Genomic DNA, 21,107 nt, shown 5'->3' on the forward strand with positions numbered 1-21,107 from the left:
AAATAATTTAATTTTACAAATGGATAACAAAGTTTTTTTCCTTTTAACCACAGATAACCAGTATGTCATCATTTCATCTGAACAGCTGTCATATACAGTAAAAGGACTTATACCTTTCACAGAATATACAATCAGTGTATCTGCTTTTACCATTATTGGAGAAGGGCCTCCAGCTGTTCTCACCGTTCGCACACGTGAACAAGGTAACATTGCATAACTTCGAAATAATTTCATGTAAGGTATTCCTCCTTCCACCCCAGTTTTTGCCATGATTTAATCTTTCCTTCACCCATGTTAACTCTTTTTTTTTTTCAAGTTCCAAGCTCAGTGCAAAATATTTATTATAAAAATATTAGCTCATCATCTGTTTTGCTGTATTGGGATCCTCCAGCAAATCCTAATGGAAAAATCACTCATTATACAATTTATGCAATGGAACTGGACACAAAGAGAGCATTTCACATGACAACTGCGAACAATAGCTTCCTTATAACAGGTATGGGATAGCTTTAGCATGAGGGGGTAGACTAGATGACCTGTTGAGGTCCCTTCCAGCCTTACATTTCTCTGATTCATAAAAATAGTTGCAACTGTGTTATACAAAATTTATCAAACTGATTATTTAGAAATGTAGGTAGTCCAGATCATTCCTCCCCAATCTTCATGTGGAAGGGAAGCATTTCTGCAACACTGTCCCCTCTCCCCTTGCAGAAGGTGGGGAAGGGACAATGAGGCTGGAAGAGAGGAGTGGGCAGGCTGGGGGAGAAGACCTATTGTACCCACCTCTGGGTCCATGGAAGTTACCTGAGAAAGGTAATAAACGCTAGGTCCAGGGGCTGGCATGGCTAGAGAGCTCCCTGGCAATATGGCTCCAATGGACTTGCTCTGCCTATAAACTGAGGAGGAGGATCGGGGCCAGAGCTGGTGCAGGGGCAGAGAGGGCCCCTGCATCAATGGCCCAAGCTTCTTGTGGATCCAGAGGACTCTGCCAATTTTGGGGAGTGGCTTTTATATAGAGGGCAAAACCCACTATCCTGGCTCTTCGGGATGGTAGTTAGTAATTTTTGCAAGGGATTTCTAATGGGAATTTTCTCATGGAACATCCCCTCCTTGGCTTTTCACAAGGGAGGGGGTTAGTTTGGCTCAGTGTTTCTGTGCTGCTAGTTCTTTTTATGACTTTCACCTTTTTACACAGTATGTGTTAGAAATTTATCATCTTTTTCTACTTTAAAAAAATACCTTTTTGTATATTAATTGAAGAAAAGGCATCCCATTGTGAGTTTTCAGACACCTGTTTGTACTAACCAAAGTACTAAAATATATATAGATGCTCACACACACACTGGATTCCTAATGGATAAATTGTTAAAGCTATGTACAGAGACTGAGCTAATCAATTTCTGTTGAAGTCAGTGGGAGAGATTAGTTGAAGCCCCAAACATAAATTTTATTTTAGATAGTGGGTTTTAGAATATCTCATTGTGGCTCTATTGGCTATTAGTTGTTTTTTAAGTTACATAAATTCTTATATAGCTATGAAAACTATTTGAACATTGCCCCTTTTTATACTTAATATGTGAACTAAAAGGAAAAGAGGATGTTGAAGAAGAATCACAGGCTAGGATTTTTTTTTCTTGCTCTTCCTAGGTCTGAAAAAGTATACAAATTATAAAATGAGAGTAGCAGCTTCCACCACAGTGGGAGAAAGTGCTCTGTCTGAAGAGAACGATATTTTTGTGAGAACACCTGAAGATGGTAAGTCTCTTGTTTGCAGTGATGTGCATGCACTGTGTGCGTGCACAAACAAATGATAAAACATACACATTGAGATCTATTTCCAAAATTTGGAATCTTCTCAAAACCACTCAAACTAAGACTCTCCCACCACTCAGTGTTGCTTCCCTCGGCCAGTTTTGCAGGCCTGGGAGGAAAGAAATAAACTTCAGCAGTACCTGAAGGTCAGCAAATTTGGGTTCTGGTGCACCAACAGGGGAGCAGCTCCAGAACCTTCACTGAAAATACCCTGTCTCCAGCTCCTTTCTAATTAACCCAGGGGTTATTAGTTTGGAAGATCCACAACTTCTGATCATGATGTGGAAGATAGGTGGCTTCTGAGGCATCCAGAACCTAAACCATTAAAAGCTTTTTATCTTAAAACCAGCATTGTAAATTTCACCCAGAAACAATTTGGAAACCACCTCAGATCATGGAACCTGGATGAATGTGCTGTCTACAAGTGGAGCTTCTTTATCCATTGAAATTGATCAGTAATTTTAGCATAAGATATAATATTGCAGGAACCACTTGCACTGTTATATATCAGGTCAAGATTTTGTAGATCTAGGTGGTATCTGAGCACGGCCCCTCTCTCCACAGCATGCTCCTCTCAAAACCCTGCCCACACAAGAGTTACTGCCGTTCCTAGAAGTATTAACTTCTCAGAATTGGCACCCCCTTGAGAAATGGGTAGATTGTATGGACACAGGCGTCAATAGTAGCCTAGATCTTTAGGGAGTCCTGCTGCCAGAGGGGAAGGGGAGGCCAAGTGGTAGCATGGATGGGCCAGCACACCACATAGTTTGTCTTTCTTTTCCACACAGATCCTGGAGAGGCATAGGATTTGGATCCTATCCCTCTGCAATCTGATCTTCCCTGAGGGGAACCTTGGTTGGAAACATAGGATAGGGAAAGCTGTGACATTTCCTAGGCCCTTTCTCACACACATTTACTCTCACTCCTGTGGGTTTTACCTTAAGTGAGTAAGATATGGCTCAGTATCAATCTTACCTATTTAATTCCATATGGAAACTGGAATAGTAATTTTGTGTGGCCACATCTCAAGAGTGCTTCACAATAATGGTGAACATAAAATGAAGTAACTTATTTGGATTTTTACCAGCCACAGTAAAAGAGATGCTCTTTTAAAAATACACCAAGGATATGTCTACACTTGGAGATAGGGGTGTGATATCCAGCTCAAATAAACATACTCAAACTAGCTCTCATTGAGCTAGCACGTTAAAAATATTAGTGTAGTCATGGTGGCATGGGCAGCCCAGGGGCAGCCCAGGATAGCAGCCTGGAGTACATACTCATGGGGTCTGGGTGTGTTTGTTCTAGTGAGTTTGTGCCGCCACTGCTCGTGCTACTGCTAGTTTGCATGAGTATATCTACTCAAGCTGGGAATCCCACCCCTAGCTCCACGTGTAGATGTAGCCTAATCATCAATCTGATCAGATTAGAGCTGTATTGAACCCTTTGTGCCTTTTAGCTCCAGCGTTGAGGTAGTGCAGAGCTGTACCACTCCAGAGGGATCACAGGGAGGCATTCTGAGCCTCCCTGAGGTAAAAAGTATTTTGGAACTTCCTGATGTGCAGGGAGCGTATACCCTGTGTACAGACCCTTAGGAGTACACTCTCCTCCCCTCAGTGGACAGTCAGATACACTGGTTGATATGAAGAGGATCAGGGCCATAGATCTGCTTAGTCCTCCACTCCTGTGAGATGGCTTTCTTTAGGCACTCATATACCACAATGAGGAGTATTGGGTAAATGCCTGGGTAGATTGAATCTTAGGGGACACTAGCAGAAGCTGTCACTGACCCCTACACCAAGAGCACAACGAACATAGAAAGGTTTGGTCCTACGAGAGGGCCAGCCACAATTTGGCCACTATGGATATGTCTACACTGCAATTAGAGACCCTTGGCTGGTCTGGGCCAGCTGATTCAGGCTTCTGGGATTCAGAGTAAGGGGCTGCCTGATTGCAGAGTAGATGTTCAGGCTTGGACTGCAGCACAACTCTGGGACCCTCCCACCTCGCAGGGTCCTAGAGTCTGGGCCCTAGCCTGAGCCCAAACATCTACACCGCAGTTAAACAGCCCCTTAGCCCAAGTCCCATGAGCCCGAGTCAGCTGGCACAGTGCAGTCAGGAGTCATGAGGATATTACTTGGGAGGGTCACGAGCTGTCAGTCTTCACCCCCAAACCTGCTTTGCCTCCAGTATTTATAATGGTGTTAGATAAACAAGTGTTTTTAATTTATTAGGGGCGTCGCATTCAGAGCCTTGCTATGTGAAAGGGGTCACCAGTACAAAAATTTGAGAACCACTGCCCGAAGCGGTAGGATTGGTGGTACTGAGTATACAAACACAGTCGATCAAATTCATCCCGATGTAATTCATGAAGTCAGTGTTGTCAGTCCAGTGAGTCCTGCCATCCTGGTATGCGATGGAAGGGATTCCACCATATGATTCTGAAAGAATCTAGTCACTGGCTAGGAGACACAATAATTGTTGAAGGGGAAGCATGGGAACTGACTCAGAAACACAGCCCTGAAAAGAGAAAGAAATACGCTGTGACTAACTTCCATTTAGTTTACCTAATACAGCTGGTGATTGATGACCATGAAGATCTCTCTGTAAATCTTGTGTGCTGTGGTGTGAAGGTCCACAGAAAGCAAGTCTAGCTATGGGGTAGCTTAGTGGCTACATTTGCTTGCAGTGTCTGGACCTCTAACTGATGACCACAATGTAGTCACAAGGCGCTGTATATAAGTGGGCATAAGTGAGCATGCACTAAGGCACAAAATCAGCAGTAGATATAAACATCTTTACCATTGAAGAACCGCTGAAGTAGTTGTCACTACTAATATATGCAACATATAAAACTTAATAAGATATAATAAACACTATTGTGTTTTATTTCCCGAGCAGCAGAAAAATGGTGACAGTAAAGAATATTGTCACATTTATACATTTCTTTTGTCCCTTATTTCCTTTTCTAATTATTAGTGTTGGGCTTTGAGGTTTAGTTCATATAAATGTTCAGATATCTCAAAGCTTATCTTGAACCTTCTTGTCCTGGAGGTCTCACAGAGATTTCCAATGCTTCTTTACGAATTTCTGACTCAAGAGGTTCCAGTTGTAATAGGTGACCACTCTGGATCCCACAGCTGCCAGCATAAATATTCCAATATACAGTAAGTCCCAGTTCTTGATTTCTCTGGCATGGAAAGATAATTAAAAGCAACAGCAAAATATCCTCAATTCTGAGAGAGATGTGGATTGATGAGGACCTATAAACTCAGGGCCGGCTCCAGGGTTTTGGCTGCCCTAAGGAGCCAAACAAAAAAAACAAAAACAAAAAAGCCATGATTGCGATCTGCGGCGGCAATTCGGCGGGAGGTCCTTCACTCAGAGCAGGAGTGAGGGACCATCCGCCGAATTGCCGCTGAACAGCTGGACGTGCCGCCCCTCTCCAAAGTGGCCGCCCCAAGCACCTGGTTGGTAAGATGATGCCTGGAGCCGGCCCTGTATAAACTATATACTTATATTATATAGATTACTATCAGGAAATGGGAATTAAAGGTAATTTCCTATTCTCCAGTGGTACAGTATAGCTCACTGAAGCTAGTGGAATTAAACTGCTGTGAAACTGATGAAAATGAGAGAAGTATTAGACTAATGTCTATGGCCCTGAACCTGTAATTAGATCCATCAGGGCAGAGCATTACACCACATGAAATCCCACTAAAGTTGGTGGGACTCCACACGGGCATACATGAATATGGCTGCAGGATCATTGCACAAGTTACAACATTGCAAGAGAGATGACAACACACAAAGGGGGACTGGTTGGAGGACGGAGAACAAAAATTACAGAGATGTAGGTCATGTGGTTGCTATATTTAGTAATGCACATCTTGGAATTTTTCATCGTTTAAAAACATTATTTACAACACTGTTCTTGTTTCTCTTTGTGGCAAAGTATGTTTTGAGGAGCGAGTTGAAGGAAAAGAAGAAGGTGAAGGGATTGTGGTCTGGCTCAGGAAGGAGGTTCTAGGCACAGGAGGCTGCATGGAAGAAGGCACAGAAGCCCAAGTAGGAGAAGTCAAAGGGGATGACTGCAGAGGGTTGGGATGTTTAGAAAGAGGAGACTAGAGAAATACGCAGGAGCTGTGCACAGGTCCCTGAAGGCAAGGATAAGGAGTTTGACTTTGATGTGAAAGGCAAGAGGAAGCCAATGAGGGGATTTGACAAAGAGTTGGACATAGAGAGGTAGGCAAGACAGAGGATTTTTGCAACTGCATTTTTGATGGATTGGTGGGTGAGGTGAGAGAAAGTCTAAAGAGACTGCAGTAGTTGAGTGCAAGATGATCAAGGTTTGCACAACAGTTTTACTGGTGGGAAAAGAAGGATTTCTGAGATATATGAGGGTGAAAAACTGATAGCATTTAGTGATAATGATTTGGAGGGGAGACCATATCATCACCTTTAGCTCTGGATATTGCTGTAGCTGCCTCTAGAAATGTCTAGATATTAGGAACATATACATTTATGGGAACATTTTTCTATTATATGATCAGTTAAAAAAATTCAAAGACCTTTTATTCTGTATTACAGAACCAGGCTCTCCACCCCAGAATGTAGAGGTATTAAATGTAACTGCAACAGGAATATACTTGAGATGGTCACCACCAGAGCAACCTAATGGGATCATAACTCATTATGAAGTTCTGTACAATTATGCCAATGACTTATTTATTAAAAATACCTCAGCTACAAGTATTTTTTTAAATGGCATGAAACCATACACTCTCTACAACATTTCCGTAAGGGCTTTCACTAGACTTGGCCATGGGAATCACTCATCATTTCCACTGTCTGTCAGAACTTCTGAAACTGGTGAGTATATTTCTTAAAAATACTATAATTTGTCTACATTTGATAGCCTGTGGTGACATTTTATGCCAGTTCATTTTACTGTAATACACATTTTTATGCCAAATGCTTCACCTGTGCAAAGACTGAGTACGGAGTGGGAAGGGGAGAAGAGAATAATGAGAGTAGAGATGTAGAATGGGACCCGGTTATGTATTGTAGAGCTTTATATAGTCCCTGCCTTTTACAAATTCTCCTGCCTTGCAAGAAAAATGTCATTTTTATAGAAAAGGAGGAATTTCAAAAGGCCAGGATTGTTGCTGAAGACAAAGAACTTGAATTTAATGTGGTAAGAGAAAAGAAACCAGTGAAAAAATTCAAAGATAGATGGTGGTGATGTGGTTGAAGCAGCGGGAGAATAAGTTGATGTTATTGAAATATTTTGGGAAAGGGAGAGGTAAAATGAAACTGGAGAGGGTTACAGTAGTTAAGATGAAAGTTGCTCAGGGCAGGGAAAAGGTATTTTAGCAGTGGGTACTGAGACAGAAGGGTGGATTTTGGAGATACTAACAAGGAATCAACAGGATGTAGTGAAAGATTAGATATTAGGGGTGGGGTGGGAAGGGAGAAGGAAAGAGAAAAATCAAGTCTGAGAGACGGGCAGGATAATGGAAATATCAATAGATATGGAGAAGAGAGATTAATAGATTAGATATCAAAGAGCAGATGTTGGAGAGGCAGCTAGAAATGCAGGAAATGATGGAGGTCAAGAGGGACGTCTGGAGCAGAGCTGAGAAAAATCTGGTTTGATTTGAACTCAAACCATTTTTTGTATATTTTTTTGTCAGATCAAAAAACTCAAAATGTTTTGGTTTCAAATTGACCAAAATGTTTCTGGTCAATTTGAAATAGTTTTTTCAGTTTTTCAGTTAGTTTTGAGTGAATCAAAACATTTTAGTCAACCCAAAACATTTTTTGTAGTTTTCTGTTTTGATTTGATTGTTACAAGTGTTTTAAACCCTTATTTTGGTGTTTTGTTTTTAAATTGGCCATATTTGTATTTGAAATGCTAATTCAAAACAAAAAGTCAAAACAAAACATTTCCAAATGGTTGAAATGAAACATTTTAACTTTCTAAATTTTTTTCCCTATTTGTTTTTTGGCAGAAATTATTCATCAAATTCATAAATAGTTTTGGAGCACAAAAATACATTTTTTAAACAAAATAGCTCCTGATTTTTTTTTTTACTAGTTCTAGTCAGGAGTATAGAAGAGGAGTGATTTTGAATAATTGGTATATATGCGGTGGGTGAATGATTGGGAATAGATAAGGTCACAGTGAAAGGGAGACATGGAAGAAGAGACTGCACAGATCTCTTAGAGATACAGAGGAACAGGAGGGTATGTGGGGAGCCAATAAAATAAGAAATTAGTTACCTTGATAAGGGAAGTTGTATTGGAATGGGGAAGACAAAAGCCAAATTGGAAGGGATCATCTGAAGAAGGGGAAGTCAAGGCAATGAGAGTGAACAGCATGCTCTAGGATTTTGGAAATAAATAGGAGAAGGGAAATAGAATGGTAGCAACTGCAAGAGAAGGAAGTTAGACCATGGTGATGTATTTATCAAGATGGAGAAAGAGGAAACAAAGAAATGAAGTTAGTGGGAAATACAGGTACCCAGCAACTCTGAAAAGCAGGCCACTTTGATAGAGGTTCCTATGTGTGTATTTTGGAGTCTAACTTTATGCATTCACATTTGAAAATTTTGGCTTGTGTCCATTTGGGTAGGTAAAGATGACAATATGATGTCCTGAAAGTGAAACTACTTTGTGCTTACTTAGCTGAACGTTAGCTAATATAATCTGTCATTTGTTTTTAAAAGTCAGTAGGAACCTAGATACCAAAGTCTTAATGATGACATAAATCTGTAATAAATAACTGCCAAAGACCTTCTAGCTGGTCATTCCCTCCCTTACTAGTTACCACCATTTGTAGATGAACACATTGCATCATACAGTGGATTTTACCTGATAAGGAATGTGTTCAAGAAAGTATTGTACACTTAGCAACAGGCCTGAAAAACTTATACTTGAAGTGCATTATTAATAGGCATGTGTTTAAAAAAAAATGTTGGAAACCTTCACCCATTCTTTAAACTAAACAAATTTATTTTAGGTTCAGATCATTCCTTATAACCTCAGGTGCTCCTTTCCTCTTCTCTTGGGGGTGCAATGGATGCAGAACAATAGGTTTGAATCCAGAACTAGAAGAGAACCTGCGAAAACATTCATTATGAGATCTTCAGAGATGAGATGTATCACAGGGAAGGCAGGCATTTTCAGATTGAAAGTATGGAGGGAACTGGGACCTATTGAAGCATTGTTGTGTTTGAGAGATCCTAATTAAAATTCCACCACTAAACTAGGAGGATGTTTAGAATGATTTCCCAGCCTCTGATGGAATTCATCCCCTCTCTGGATACTGCTAAATCCTCCTAGCCAGAGGTGACTTATCTCTGGGGTTCATACAAATATATCTGAAGAGCAAAAGTTTTGAATTTTGAATGCAATGGGTTGCATCAAGTGGCAGGTATTTTCAAAATATTTCCTAGGGAGGATACTCAGAACTCCTGTAAAACCCATTTACCCCCTCTACCTTGTCAAACTGCACAAACTGAAAGCTGTGCAGTGATAACCAAACTTATATTATATTTGTATTTTGTTTCAGAAAATGATAATACAATGTTATCATGTGCTGGTGCCTCCCTCCCTGGTTCTGGGATCTGGGAAAACATGTTTTTTTTTTAATGGGAAAACAAATTAAAAGATTGCTCAGTCCCTACCTCTTTGCAAGCATGTGGAGCAGCAAAGGCAAATGGAAAAAATGTTAGTGGAAACCATTTGTTAAAATATTGGCAGCACATCAATGAAGAGTCTCTTGAGAGAGAGCCAAGTTGGAAATTCATGGTGATAGCTACTAAGGTGTCAGGGAGGAAGCTCAGCATCACAGGGTGGGGGGAAGTGAGAAGGTCTTTAGTTCATTTGTCAAGAGGATTCCACCAATTTGTTAAAGGCTGTACTTAAAAAACCTCATTATACAGATAATTGCATTATATATTATAGATACATTTTTCATGTCTCTTTGACCTTGCAGCTCAACTTGTAAAAATATTAAATGATTACTTTTAGTAAAAAATGATCAAATATTTACAATATACTATATTTTTTATTGCTTAAGTAATGACCAAAACTTTGACTTGACTCTTTTTTTAAGTCTGAATTTTCCTCTTTCAGTTCCTGATAGTGCACCAGAAAACATAACCTACAGGAACATCTCATCTACAGAAGTAGAGTTATCATTTTTTCCACCATCTGTTCCCAATGGGATTATACAGAAGTACACTGTATATCTCTGGAGGATTAATGGAACTGAGCTAAGAATCATAAACACTACTCTTCTGACGATAAGTATTACAGGTCAGTATGTAACAATCTGAAACTTGATAGTGTCCTGGTTGGTTGATGTTGTCTAGTTCATGTTGACAAATTCCAGTCAGAAGGAAATATTTAATGCTTCTGGAAACTTAATGTTTACAACCTTGACTTTAATATGCCAATGTCATTAGATGGCACTTTTCAAAAAGATAGCCACCACTGACACTAAATTTAGTACTAATTGTGAATACTAAGACCTTGATCCTGAAAACACTCTCAGATTTAGTTTCATTGACTTCAGTGGGACTACTCAAATGTATAAAATTAAGCACATGTATAAGTATTTGTGGGATCAGGGTCTTAATTTTAACACTTCCGTTTTAAACACAATAATCCATTATATGGAACAAAATGATTTTTTAATTATATGAACATGCAGATTTCTATATTAAGAAAAACAGATGCCTTCACATTCCTGTAAAACTAGAAGATATTGAAATACTTCAGATTATGGCTAAAGTTGAGACTTAATTTCAGTTATAAATCTGATTTTGCGGATGTCCCAGTTTCTGAAATACTTTAAAAGGGTAATTTCCACTTAAAAGTTTACACATGTGGACTGTGTTCAGCAGAAAATTGGTCTCCAATCTTAGGTGTTATTGGACAAAACATTTTTATGCTGCGGGACTCAGAAAAAATCATTAAAAAAATTCTTCTAAAACATATTTGGCACATCTAATATCAACCTTGAGGTCAGTGGAAGTTGTGAGATGCTCAGCACTTTTGCCTACTTATGTACTCAAAAGTGTTTTTTAACTATTTTTAAGAAAAAATATTCACTGAAATCCTTCTCAGAATTTATAAAACAGTTTACTGCATTCTTCTTTCTTTAGGTTTAAAGAAATATACCAAATATACAGTTGAGGTGTCTGCAAGCACTAGCCAGGGTGAAGGGGTTCGTAGTGCACCTCTAAACATATTGACTAATGAAGATGGTAAGTCAGAGAAGAAATTACAATATATCATTGTCCACTTCTAGTGGAGAAGTCTTAAACTTTGTTTCAGATGTCTTTGTACATTTGATTTATATAGGCACTTTTCATTTAGATTTATCTTTATTCTTTAATACCTCTATTAGTATAAGTTTTATGTCAAATCACAATATTTGTATTTGGAAAGCAACACTGTTATTGTTCTTATATCTCATCAGTGTCTTCCATTTTTAAGAACCCTTAATTTACTGTTACTATTTTAGTCTATTTACTATTTTACTGTTACAGAAGGGCAGCAGTAAGTCAGATGGAGGTTGTCTCTGCCTGGGTGTAAAAGTGGACGAATGGAGAAAGCACAGACCCCCGTTCCTTTTGCCTCCCAGCACGTGGACCTAGAACAGTTATAGTTCTTGTGCTTAGAGTCTTTGGCTCTTCTAAATTGATGAATTTATAGTTATAGTTATTAGTATTGTGTTAGTGCTCAAAGGACCTAATCAGTGGCACTAGACACTCCAAATTGAGCATGGAGGGGTGAGTCAAAGGTAGGGCCAGGGCACTGCCCTCCATACTAGCCAGCAGAGCTGGCTATACATTATCAGAGTGTATACTATGCTTTATTTAATGATTTAACATCTACGCTCCCTCTCAATCCCGTTAGACACAATTCCTCTGGGGGTTCCTGCTGTGGTGGTGCATTTCTGCAAAACTCCAAAAGTGGCCAGAGGCTCTCATCCACAATCCATACCATGTTACATTGCTCAATATAAATGTTGCTATAGTACACCAAAAACAGTTCAATTATATAAATTTATGCCATTTGTTTAAAATGTTTTTTATTTAGAGCAAACATTCATTCTGTATTTTACTAAAGAGTTTTTTAGCTGAATAAGGAGATCTATGAGTTAAAGACAAATAATATCTTAGAATCAAGAAATGCCAGAGACATGTGAAATTCAGTATTTGATAGACCTTTTATTGTAGGGCTACCGAGGATAATATAGCAAGTAAACACTAAATACAGCTGTCACTATTTATTACCAGTAAATACAGGCATTCACGGACTTTATTAAGCCTTTGTTCAGGCAAAATTAAGATTTCTTCCAAAATGTACTGAGAGTAAGATGTTTAAAACATTTATGCTGTCCTCTGTGGTTGAGAAAGACAGTGCAATTAAAGGAAGAGCAACAAAAATATTTATAATACGCCACATGTATCTTACTCCAAAGTACACACTGTTCAGAGCATCAGATCGAATGCTTCACAGATTTGCTAATAGCTATGCTTATGTTCTCAATTTCCATGCATGACCACAGCCATGACCTGAATTTTTAGTACATGATGCTGTTTTGTTTAATTTGAACAACAAAAGTAATGTTAACATTACAGCATAGTGTAATACCTTTATCTGGTAGTCCAGAAAAAAAATTAACAGTTTTACTTCCTCAATAACACTTTAGTGAAAAATATCATTATTACTAAGCATACATACAGATACATTTTCACCACAGCAACATTTGCATAAACCTTAAAATATTTTAATTAGAATGAAATGAAAATGTATTATAACGTTTTTGTTTAGCTATGCTATCTCAGTACTTAGTGATTATACTGCTGTCTGGTGTTCATCTTAGAATGAATTTCAGTTGTCTCATTCATTGAATACATGTATATTTTCTTTCATGACATGTTAAATGTATGAATGTGTTCCTTATTTGATGGAGTGAAAAGATTTAACTCTGCATGGTATCCCACATTTTTATCATCTCTCAATGCTATGCTCATCAATTTTCCCATCTTTTGGTGCTTCATATAATTATTTCCAGCTCCACTTCTCCTCAGGGGAACTATTTTGTTATATTTTATATACATTCACACCTAAAAAGCTCTTGCTTTTATTAGAAGGGAAAAATTACAATAATATACTTGGACAGTAGGTGAATCAGTGTGACAAACCCATTGCTCTGTTTTCTCATGAAATATTTTTTTCCATTGAATCACAGAAACAGATGTTTTAACACTACCATGAAAAATCTTCCTTTATCATCTGGCTGAAAAAGTAAAGAAGCCTGGCTATAACACCATTTGATATGGATACTGTACCTGTGTGCTTCCATAATTCACTTCCTAGCACAAATAATTAAAATCCTATTTAAAGATACTGCATTTAACCATGTCACTCAGATCTTAGCTGTCTAACAAGTTGTTGTGTTCTGCACTCTCACTTTATAGCTCCTAGTTCACCTCCACAATCCCTCTCGGTAAAACAGTTGTCGGGTGTCACTGTGAAGTTGTCATGGAAACAACCACTGGAGCCAAATGGAATTATCCTCTATTACACAGTTCATGTCTGGTAAGATTTTTTGGAAATAGTTCTGAGGATAAATATTAATCTGTAATCTAAAAGGAATGTAAGGTTTTTCTTATAGACCTTGTTGAATATACATTTTTGAGAGTGAATATTAAAATATAGTTACTTAAAATACTTTCATATACACAAATGCCATTCTAAATATGGGTATGTGAAAATTGTAGAATTAAATGATTTGCAAGCATCTAAAATATTTTTCAAATGTTTTTGGTTTTGCAAAATGAGTTTATATTTAAATTAGCTGGGTGATCTCCCATCCTCACATATTAATTGGACCATTTGGGGTCTAATTAACGATAAAATAAGACACCAACAAACACTATTGTTTGGGGTCTGCTAATGTTTCCAGCTAAAGATGGACAAATATCTTCCTGATTGGATGGATATGGCCAAGAACCATTGAAAAATGCTGTTTTAGCTCCCATTCAGTGGTCTGAGCAAGCAAGGAGTTGTGATAGCAGTCCTTGTCCACTCTCTGACATTAGTACCACCCAGCGTGATATTTTGTACACATCATGTTTCCTGCTACTTCAACACTTCCCAATACTTTGTTACTATGCCATCGTATCTGTCTTCTTCTCAACTCTGTTATAACACTCATTATAAGTGCTGGATATTATATTATATTATATTATATTATATTATATTATATTATATTATATTATATTATATTATATTATATTTATTTGTGCCTCTTGGAATCTGTCTCTTCCTCCTTCAAAAAAAGACTATTGTCATTTTAAATCCCAGTTTAAAACTTTTTTTCACTCTCTTCTTCTGAACACTACTTGTTCTAAAGATTTGTCATAGCTTCCTTTTGTAAGCCCTACATATTGCCTTTACTGGGGATTGCCACATGTTGATTTGTTTATTTTGATTGTTGATTACAGTTATTTATTGTATTTATGCTGTGCCCTTCTATTGCCGTTACCCAATGCATAAGGGCAAATAGCTACAGAAATACATACCATGCAATCAATGTAAATTATGTATGCAAAATGGTACTGTGTTACAGCTGAGGAGTTCTTATAGATATATTACTACTAAATATGTACTCCTTATTTTTAAAAGTGACCTAAAAGTTTCTCCTGGCGGTAGCTAATTTTTATCTTTTTTCTTAGTTATAAACGTCTGCTTTAAAATAGCGGTAAGATGAACACAAGTAATCCCACTCTCCAGAAGAGTATAAAGAGTATAAATTTCCACCACTCCTTCCATTGTACTGGCAAGTGCTAATGTCATCTGCATCTGTGGAGAACTTTGAACTGTGGATGAACTTGTAGCACAAACAGATCTCCTTCATGTTAAGGAATATGGTTTTGGTGCATACTGTGTTTAAAGACCTAAGGATATTCAAGATAAAAGAACTTCCTCTTTATTAAAATCCTTCCTTAAGACTTATTATATCTGTGATTACTACAGAATGTATCATTATTAATAATTTTTCAATAACTTGTTAACTGAACCATCTAGATCTGCAGATGCCTAAATTAAGTAACCACAGAACTTCACTGATGTAACCCTTGTCCTTACCCTCTCCATCTACTCCCTTGTGTCTTATCCCCACATACCCTCTCACATCTAAAATTAGATTGCCATTAGCTCTTTGAGGTAAGGACCTTGGGTGAAAACTCCCACTGACTTCAGTGGAGCCAGGATTTCATCCCTTGTCTTTTAAATTATTTAGAACATTTTTAGGTGCTATAAAATCATCATAATTAATTACTAGGGCTGATACGGCAAACAAGCTCTTGAACCAAAACTTTTCTTAGTGGCAACATTTTCCAGCGGATATAACTAATGCAAGAGCTTCCTAATACCATGTAAAGAGGCAAAGATAGTGAATGCGGGCCATTTGAAAGTGTAGAAGAAAACTTATCTAAGTATTCTAACAACTATATTACATTAGCTGTAGGAAATGTAGCAACTTTTCTCACAAAATGAAGCCAGGAATCTACAATGAAGAATTCAAATGTGAGCTAATAGTAAAAAAAAAAAAAAAAAAAAAAAAAAAAAAACCTATCAGTTTTTAATGGTTTTCTTGTAAGAAATACAATATTTATAAGTTACAGGAATTTAAGAAAATGTTGGTCTCAGTTGTGTTAACTATCTAGCTCTAATGAATTTCTGTAGTTTTGGCTAAGGCTTGTTTCTTATTTGATTTGTGAGAAGTGCCTTTTAAAACTCAACATCTTTGATAATTTTTTGAATAATATAATGGATTTACAGTAGATGAAAGTTCTATTTCTATTTTATGAGTTTCTGTATATGACAATATTGTTTTCTGTGGTATTTTTAGTAAAATGTATTATACTATGCTGCAGTTTTGTCATGAAAATGTATATATGTAATGATTTTCTTCTTTAGGAATACAATGTCAAAAAGAAGTGTTAATGTAACAGAAACATCACTGATGTTCACAGACCTAGAAAATAACAATGAATACAAAGTTTATATAACAACAAGTACCAGATTTGGGGATGGAAACATAAAAAGTAGCATTATAAGCTTCAGAACTTCTGAAGGAGGTAAGCTTATGTATAATAATAAATCATACAAATAATCTATAGTTGCATCCATAAGTTTGTATCAACCTTATTTAAATGTATAAAATAACTTAGGCGAAAGCTGCGATTCCAATGGGGGTTTAATGTAGGGTTACCATACATCCGGATTTCCCCGGACATGTCCGGCTTTTTGGTGCTCAAATCCCTGTCCAGGGGGAATTTCCAAAGAGCCGGACATGTCCGGGGAAATAGGGAGGCATAAGCCAGGGTCCGCCCAGCACGATCCGCCGGGTCCGCAGCGCAGCCCAGCTGCCCCAGCTACAATGCTCGAGTGGGGAACGGGGGGGGGCTCGGGCTTCCCTCGCAGGCGGGGACCCCCCCCGGCCACTGGGGAACCTTTCCTGTGGCCCCGCGCAGCTCGGAACCCGGCGCCGCGGGAGCTGTTTCCCGCGGGGACAGACAGGCCGGGGAACGTGCTCAGCGGCAGGAAGGAAGCTGCGGCCGGGGCTGAAGGGACTCGTGCTGCCGAGCATCTGAAGCCTCCAGCAGGCAGAGGCTGCCAGGTGAGTGGGGGAGCAGGGCAGGCGGGGGCATAGAGGCTGCAGGGGCGGGGGGGGTAGGGGCTACAGGGCGGGTGGGGAGCAGGGGTCTCAGAGGCTGCAGGGGTCTGGGGCTGCAGGGGCAGGGCAGGTGGGGGGCGCAGAGGCTGCAGGGGCAGGGGGTGCAGGGGCTGCAAGGCAAGTGGGGAGCACGGGTCACAGAGGCTGCTGGGGCAGGGGGGTGCAGGGGCAGCAGGGCGAGTGGGGAGCAAGGGTCACAGAGGCTGCAGGAGCAGGGGGCGCAGAGGCTGCAGGGCTAGTGGGGAGCAGGGAAGCACTTAGCAACCCCCAACCAAGATCAGAGCAGGAGGGAGGAGGGGGAATGCAGGGTGCTCAGAGGAGGGGGCAGAGTTGGGGTAGGGGCTTTGGGGAAGGGGCGGGGTTGGGGTGGAGTTGGGGTGGGGCCGGGGATGGAAAAGGGGCGGAGTTGGGGCAGGGCCAGGCCCCCGTGGAGTGTCCTCTTTTTTCAGTGTTGAAATATGGTAACCCTAGTCTAATGTCTCTTCATCAAACAGAGCACTACATTTTCCTGCAAGACATTTAAATTTAAAAGTCTTTTTATATTGCTCTTTGAAATGAAGTAAAAAGAGGAGAGTTTGGTTTTATTGCCCTTTGTTCTATCAGGCTGTGAAATAAGGTCCTGAGAAGGAAAACCCTGACAGTTTTAGGGTGTCTCTCTCACAAACACAGGTGTAAAGTGGTTGTAGTCTGAAAGCAGTTTTATAAACATGGCATTATGGGATTCCAAGTTGATTTGATCCCAATGAATTTCATATACTTCAGAAGTTAAAGGTCTTTTTCTAGGAGGCAACACTGTACACTTAGCTTTGAAATTCAAGTTAGTTCCTTTCTGGCTCTGATGTCACCAATAATAACAATTCTGTCACTGAAACTTAGGTCCCTATCCTTCAATTAACTGTGTGCATGTTTCTCTGCACCTTTGTGAGCCTTAGTGGCCGAAGTGTGGTTCTGAATAAGCACATGGAGTTTTCTGCACATAGTCATTTGTAGGATCAGTATCTTAGTCAATAATTCTGTGAATGATGGTGTGAGCTAGAATAGAATCTAACTCACAGTTCCCTAGCTGTATTGGCTCTACAATGCTAATGGTAGTAAAAAGTGTGAAAAACTTATTTTAGTTAATGAAACACGCATAAAGGACTCTGTATACACATGAAACACATTTGTTAAGAAGATTGCATGCATGCGTAATGCTTTGTGCATATGCATGAATTCGGATTTATATTTGCATAAAACAGTAAGTACACGCACTTACACATCTCCAGTTGCATAGGTTCACTGAGTGCATAAACTTGGATTTGTGCATGTAAATGTAGCATGTCTTTGACTCTCTCTGAAAAATGAATGTCTTTGAAAATCAGGGCTTTCAAAGTGTATTGGTAGCCATTAGTTCAATTGTACCTTTCCCACCCTCCTCCAGAAACAGGATCTATGCTTTAATATAACATTTTTTCAAGTCAATAAAGTCTAAATCTTGGGTAATAAAAAGCACAAAAACTTATGTTACATAAGCTAAATCTTAATCTTATTCCAGCACCAAGTGATCCACCAAAAGATGTCATGTACAGAAACCTCACTGCATCATCAATAATGGTTTTCTGGTCCCCTCCTCAAAGGCCTAATGGGATTATACAATATTATTCAGTTTATTACAAAAATAATTCAGGAATTTTTATAAAGGTAAGTTTCTTTTTATATCATTTTGGTGGATTTTAGTACAGAAAAATGCATTTACTTTTCTTTGAATCTTTAATGTATCATAAAAGATTAAACCAACTGTACAGTTAATGTCATATTCTTTTTTCATTCCCACCTCATTACCAGATAATTTTGATTTTTAGCATATTATTAAAGGGATAAGTGCATTAGCCTAACCCTCACCTTGAAATTATATTTGTGGTATCCTGCAATTTCAAAATTCCTATGCATCTCAAGGAGCATTTGTGCTATTAAGCATGAACGGACTAATGCATACCAAAAAAAATAGAGTACATTTCATGTAGAATAAATGATCTCGTGTTCTAGGCTGCAAAGTGAAATGATATGTGCCTAGTGAAATGACATTCTTATATGTTTTTAATGTATTTTTTGAGCAATAATGAAAATCAGAAGATAGTGTTGCCATAGGGAAGGATAGAATACTGCCTCATAGTCTGTTACTCCTTAGTAAATGTCTCTGCAGAAAACAATTTTTCTTTCTAACATAATTATAACATATTATTTTAAAACATAGAAGACAAATGAGGTTAATCTACACTGTTTTAAATTATGGAAGAAATGCATTTGTTTATCAGTTATGAATAAATAAAAAATATAAATTAATGGAGATATCCTATCTCCTAGAACTGGAAGGTCATCGAGTCCAGCCCCCTGCCTTCACTAGCAGGACCAAGTACTGAATTTTCCCCAGATTCCCTAAGTGGCATCTTCAAGGATTGAACTCACAACCCTGAGTTTAGCAGGCCAATGCTCAAACCACTGAGCTATCCCTCCCCCAGTCTGGGGATTAGGATGTGGTTTATTGTGTAGGTACTTCTCAGACTCATCTTAACTTTATGCATGATATATATTAATTGTCAATTAATCACAGTTAAAAAAATTAATCACGATTAATTGTATTGTTAAATAATAGAATACAAATTGAAATTTATTAAATATTTTGAAGCTTTTCTACATTTTCATATATATGTATTTCAATTACAACACAGAATACAAAGTGTACAGTGCTCACTTTATATTATTTTTATTACAAATATTTGTACTGTAAAAATGATAAACAAAAGAAATAGTATTTTTCAATTCACTTCATACAAGTACTGTAGTGCAATCTCTTTATCATGAAAGTGCAACTTACAAATATATTTTTTTTGTTACATAACTGCACTCAAAAATAAAACGATGTAAAACTTTAGAGCCTACAAATCCACTCAGTCCTACTTCTTGTTCAGCCAATCGCTAAGAGAAACAAGTTTGTTTACATTTATGGCAGATAATGCTGCCCACTTCTTAATTACAATGTCACCTGAAAGTGAGAACAGGCGTTCACATGGCACGGTTGTAGCTGGCGTCACAAGATATTTATGTGCCAGATGTGCTAAAGATTCATATGCCTCTTCATGCTTCGGCCATCATTCCAGAGGACATGCTTCCATGCTGATGACGCTTGTTAAAAAAATAATGCGTTAATTAAATTTATGACTGAACTCCTTGGGGGAGAATTGTATGTCTCCTGCTCTGTTTTACCTGCTTTCTGCAATATATTTCACCTTATAGCTGTCTCGGAGGATGACCCAGCACATGTTGTTTGTTTTAAGAACACTTTCACTACAAATTTGACAAAATGCAAAGAAGTTACCAATGTGAAATTTCTAAAGATGACTACCGAATTCGACCCAAGTTTAAGAACCTGAAGTGCCTTCCAAAATCTGAGAGGGATGAGGTGTGGAGCATGCTTTCAGAAGTCTTAAAAGATCAACACTCTGATGCAGAAACTACAGAACCCAAACCACCAAAAAAGAAAATCAACCTTCTGCTGGTGGCATCTGACTCAGATGATGAAAATGAACATGCATCGGTCTGCACTGCTTTGGATCGTTATTGAGCAGAACCGGTCATCTGCATGGACACATGTCCTCTGGAATAGTGGTTGAAGCATGAAGGGACATATGAATCTTTAGTGCATCTGGCATATAAATATCTTGCAACGCCGGCTACAACAGTGCCATGCAAACGCCTGTTCTCACTTTCAGGTGACATAAACAAGAAGCAAGCAGCATTATCTTCTGCAAATGTAAACAAACTTGTTTGTCTGAGCGATTGGCAGAGCAAAAAGTAGGACTGAGTGGACTTGTAGGCTCTAAAGTTTTACATTGTTTTGTTTTTGAATGCGTTTTTTTTTTGCCTCTGAAGAAGTGAGATTTTTTACCCACGAAAGCTTATACCCAAATAAATCTGCCCCTGGACTCCTTGTTGTTTTTATAATTGATTTGTTCTTTATTTTATTATATTATATATTACTATATGCAAATATAATTCAAGAAAATATAATTTTCCTTAATAAATTTTTGGTTAAAAGCTTTGTGTTTGTGGAAGAAAATGAAGAAATGTAAGGTTATGAAGACAGCAAAGTACAAAACAAGAAATCTGATCTATGTGGCATAATTTTACAGTTAGCGCTTACTGGATTTAGATATTTATTTTCCTGAAGATATATGTTTACACTCTGCAAATATAGGCCCTGCTCCTGCAATCTGCTCTGTGCAGGCCAATCTTTGCACTCATGTGTAGCCCCATTGAAATTGGTGGGGTTCTGCATGAGTGTAAGTTTCTGCCCACGTAGATCTGATTGCAGAATGGGAGCCATAGAGAAGACTCATTTCATGCCCCAAGGAATTCACAATGTAATAATTAGCATGTGAGTTAGCTAGAAGTACCTTGGTCACACAGTCTGTTAGGAGTAAAATTAGACCTATTAGTTGGGTTTGAGTTTATGGGTGCATGCCTATCTGAAATATGACTGTAAGCA

The 21,107-nt window shown here is 38.4% G+C and overlaps 1 protein-coding gene across 1 annotated transcript in view; it reads left to right on the forward strand.

Annotated features, from left to right (window-relative positions):
• PTPRQ (protein tyrosine phosphatase receptor type Q) overlaps positions 1-21,107 on the forward strand; it is a 199,396-nt gene that overhangs the window by 82,579 nt on the left and 95,710 nt on the right. Inside the window, exons 28-36 of the mRNA XM_054027278.1 lie at positions 54-203; positions 317-496; positions 1,648-1,755; positions 6,403-6,684; positions 9,955-10,137; positions 10,989-11,090; positions 13,317-13,437; positions 15,823-15,983; positions 18,117-18,262. Of these exons, the coding sequence (XP_053883253.1) occupies positions 54-203; positions 317-496; positions 1,648-1,755; positions 6,403-6,684; positions 9,955-10,137; positions 10,989-11,090; positions 13,317-13,437; positions 15,823-15,983; positions 18,117-18,262 (1,433 nt within the window). The remainder of the gene's footprint in view (positions 1-53; positions 204-316; positions 497-1,647; positions 1,756-6,402; positions 6,685-9,954; positions 10,138-10,988; positions 11,091-13,316; positions 13,438-15,822; positions 15,984-18,116; positions 18,263-21,107) is intronic.

This window comes from Malaclemys terrapin, chromosome 1 (assembly GCF_027887155.1).
Source record: "Malaclemys terrapin pileata isolate rMalTer1 chromosome 1, rMalTer1.hap1, whole genome shotgun sequence".
Taxonomy (NCBI): Eukaryota; Metazoa; Chordata; order Testudines; family Emydidae; genus Malaclemys; species Malaclemys terrapin.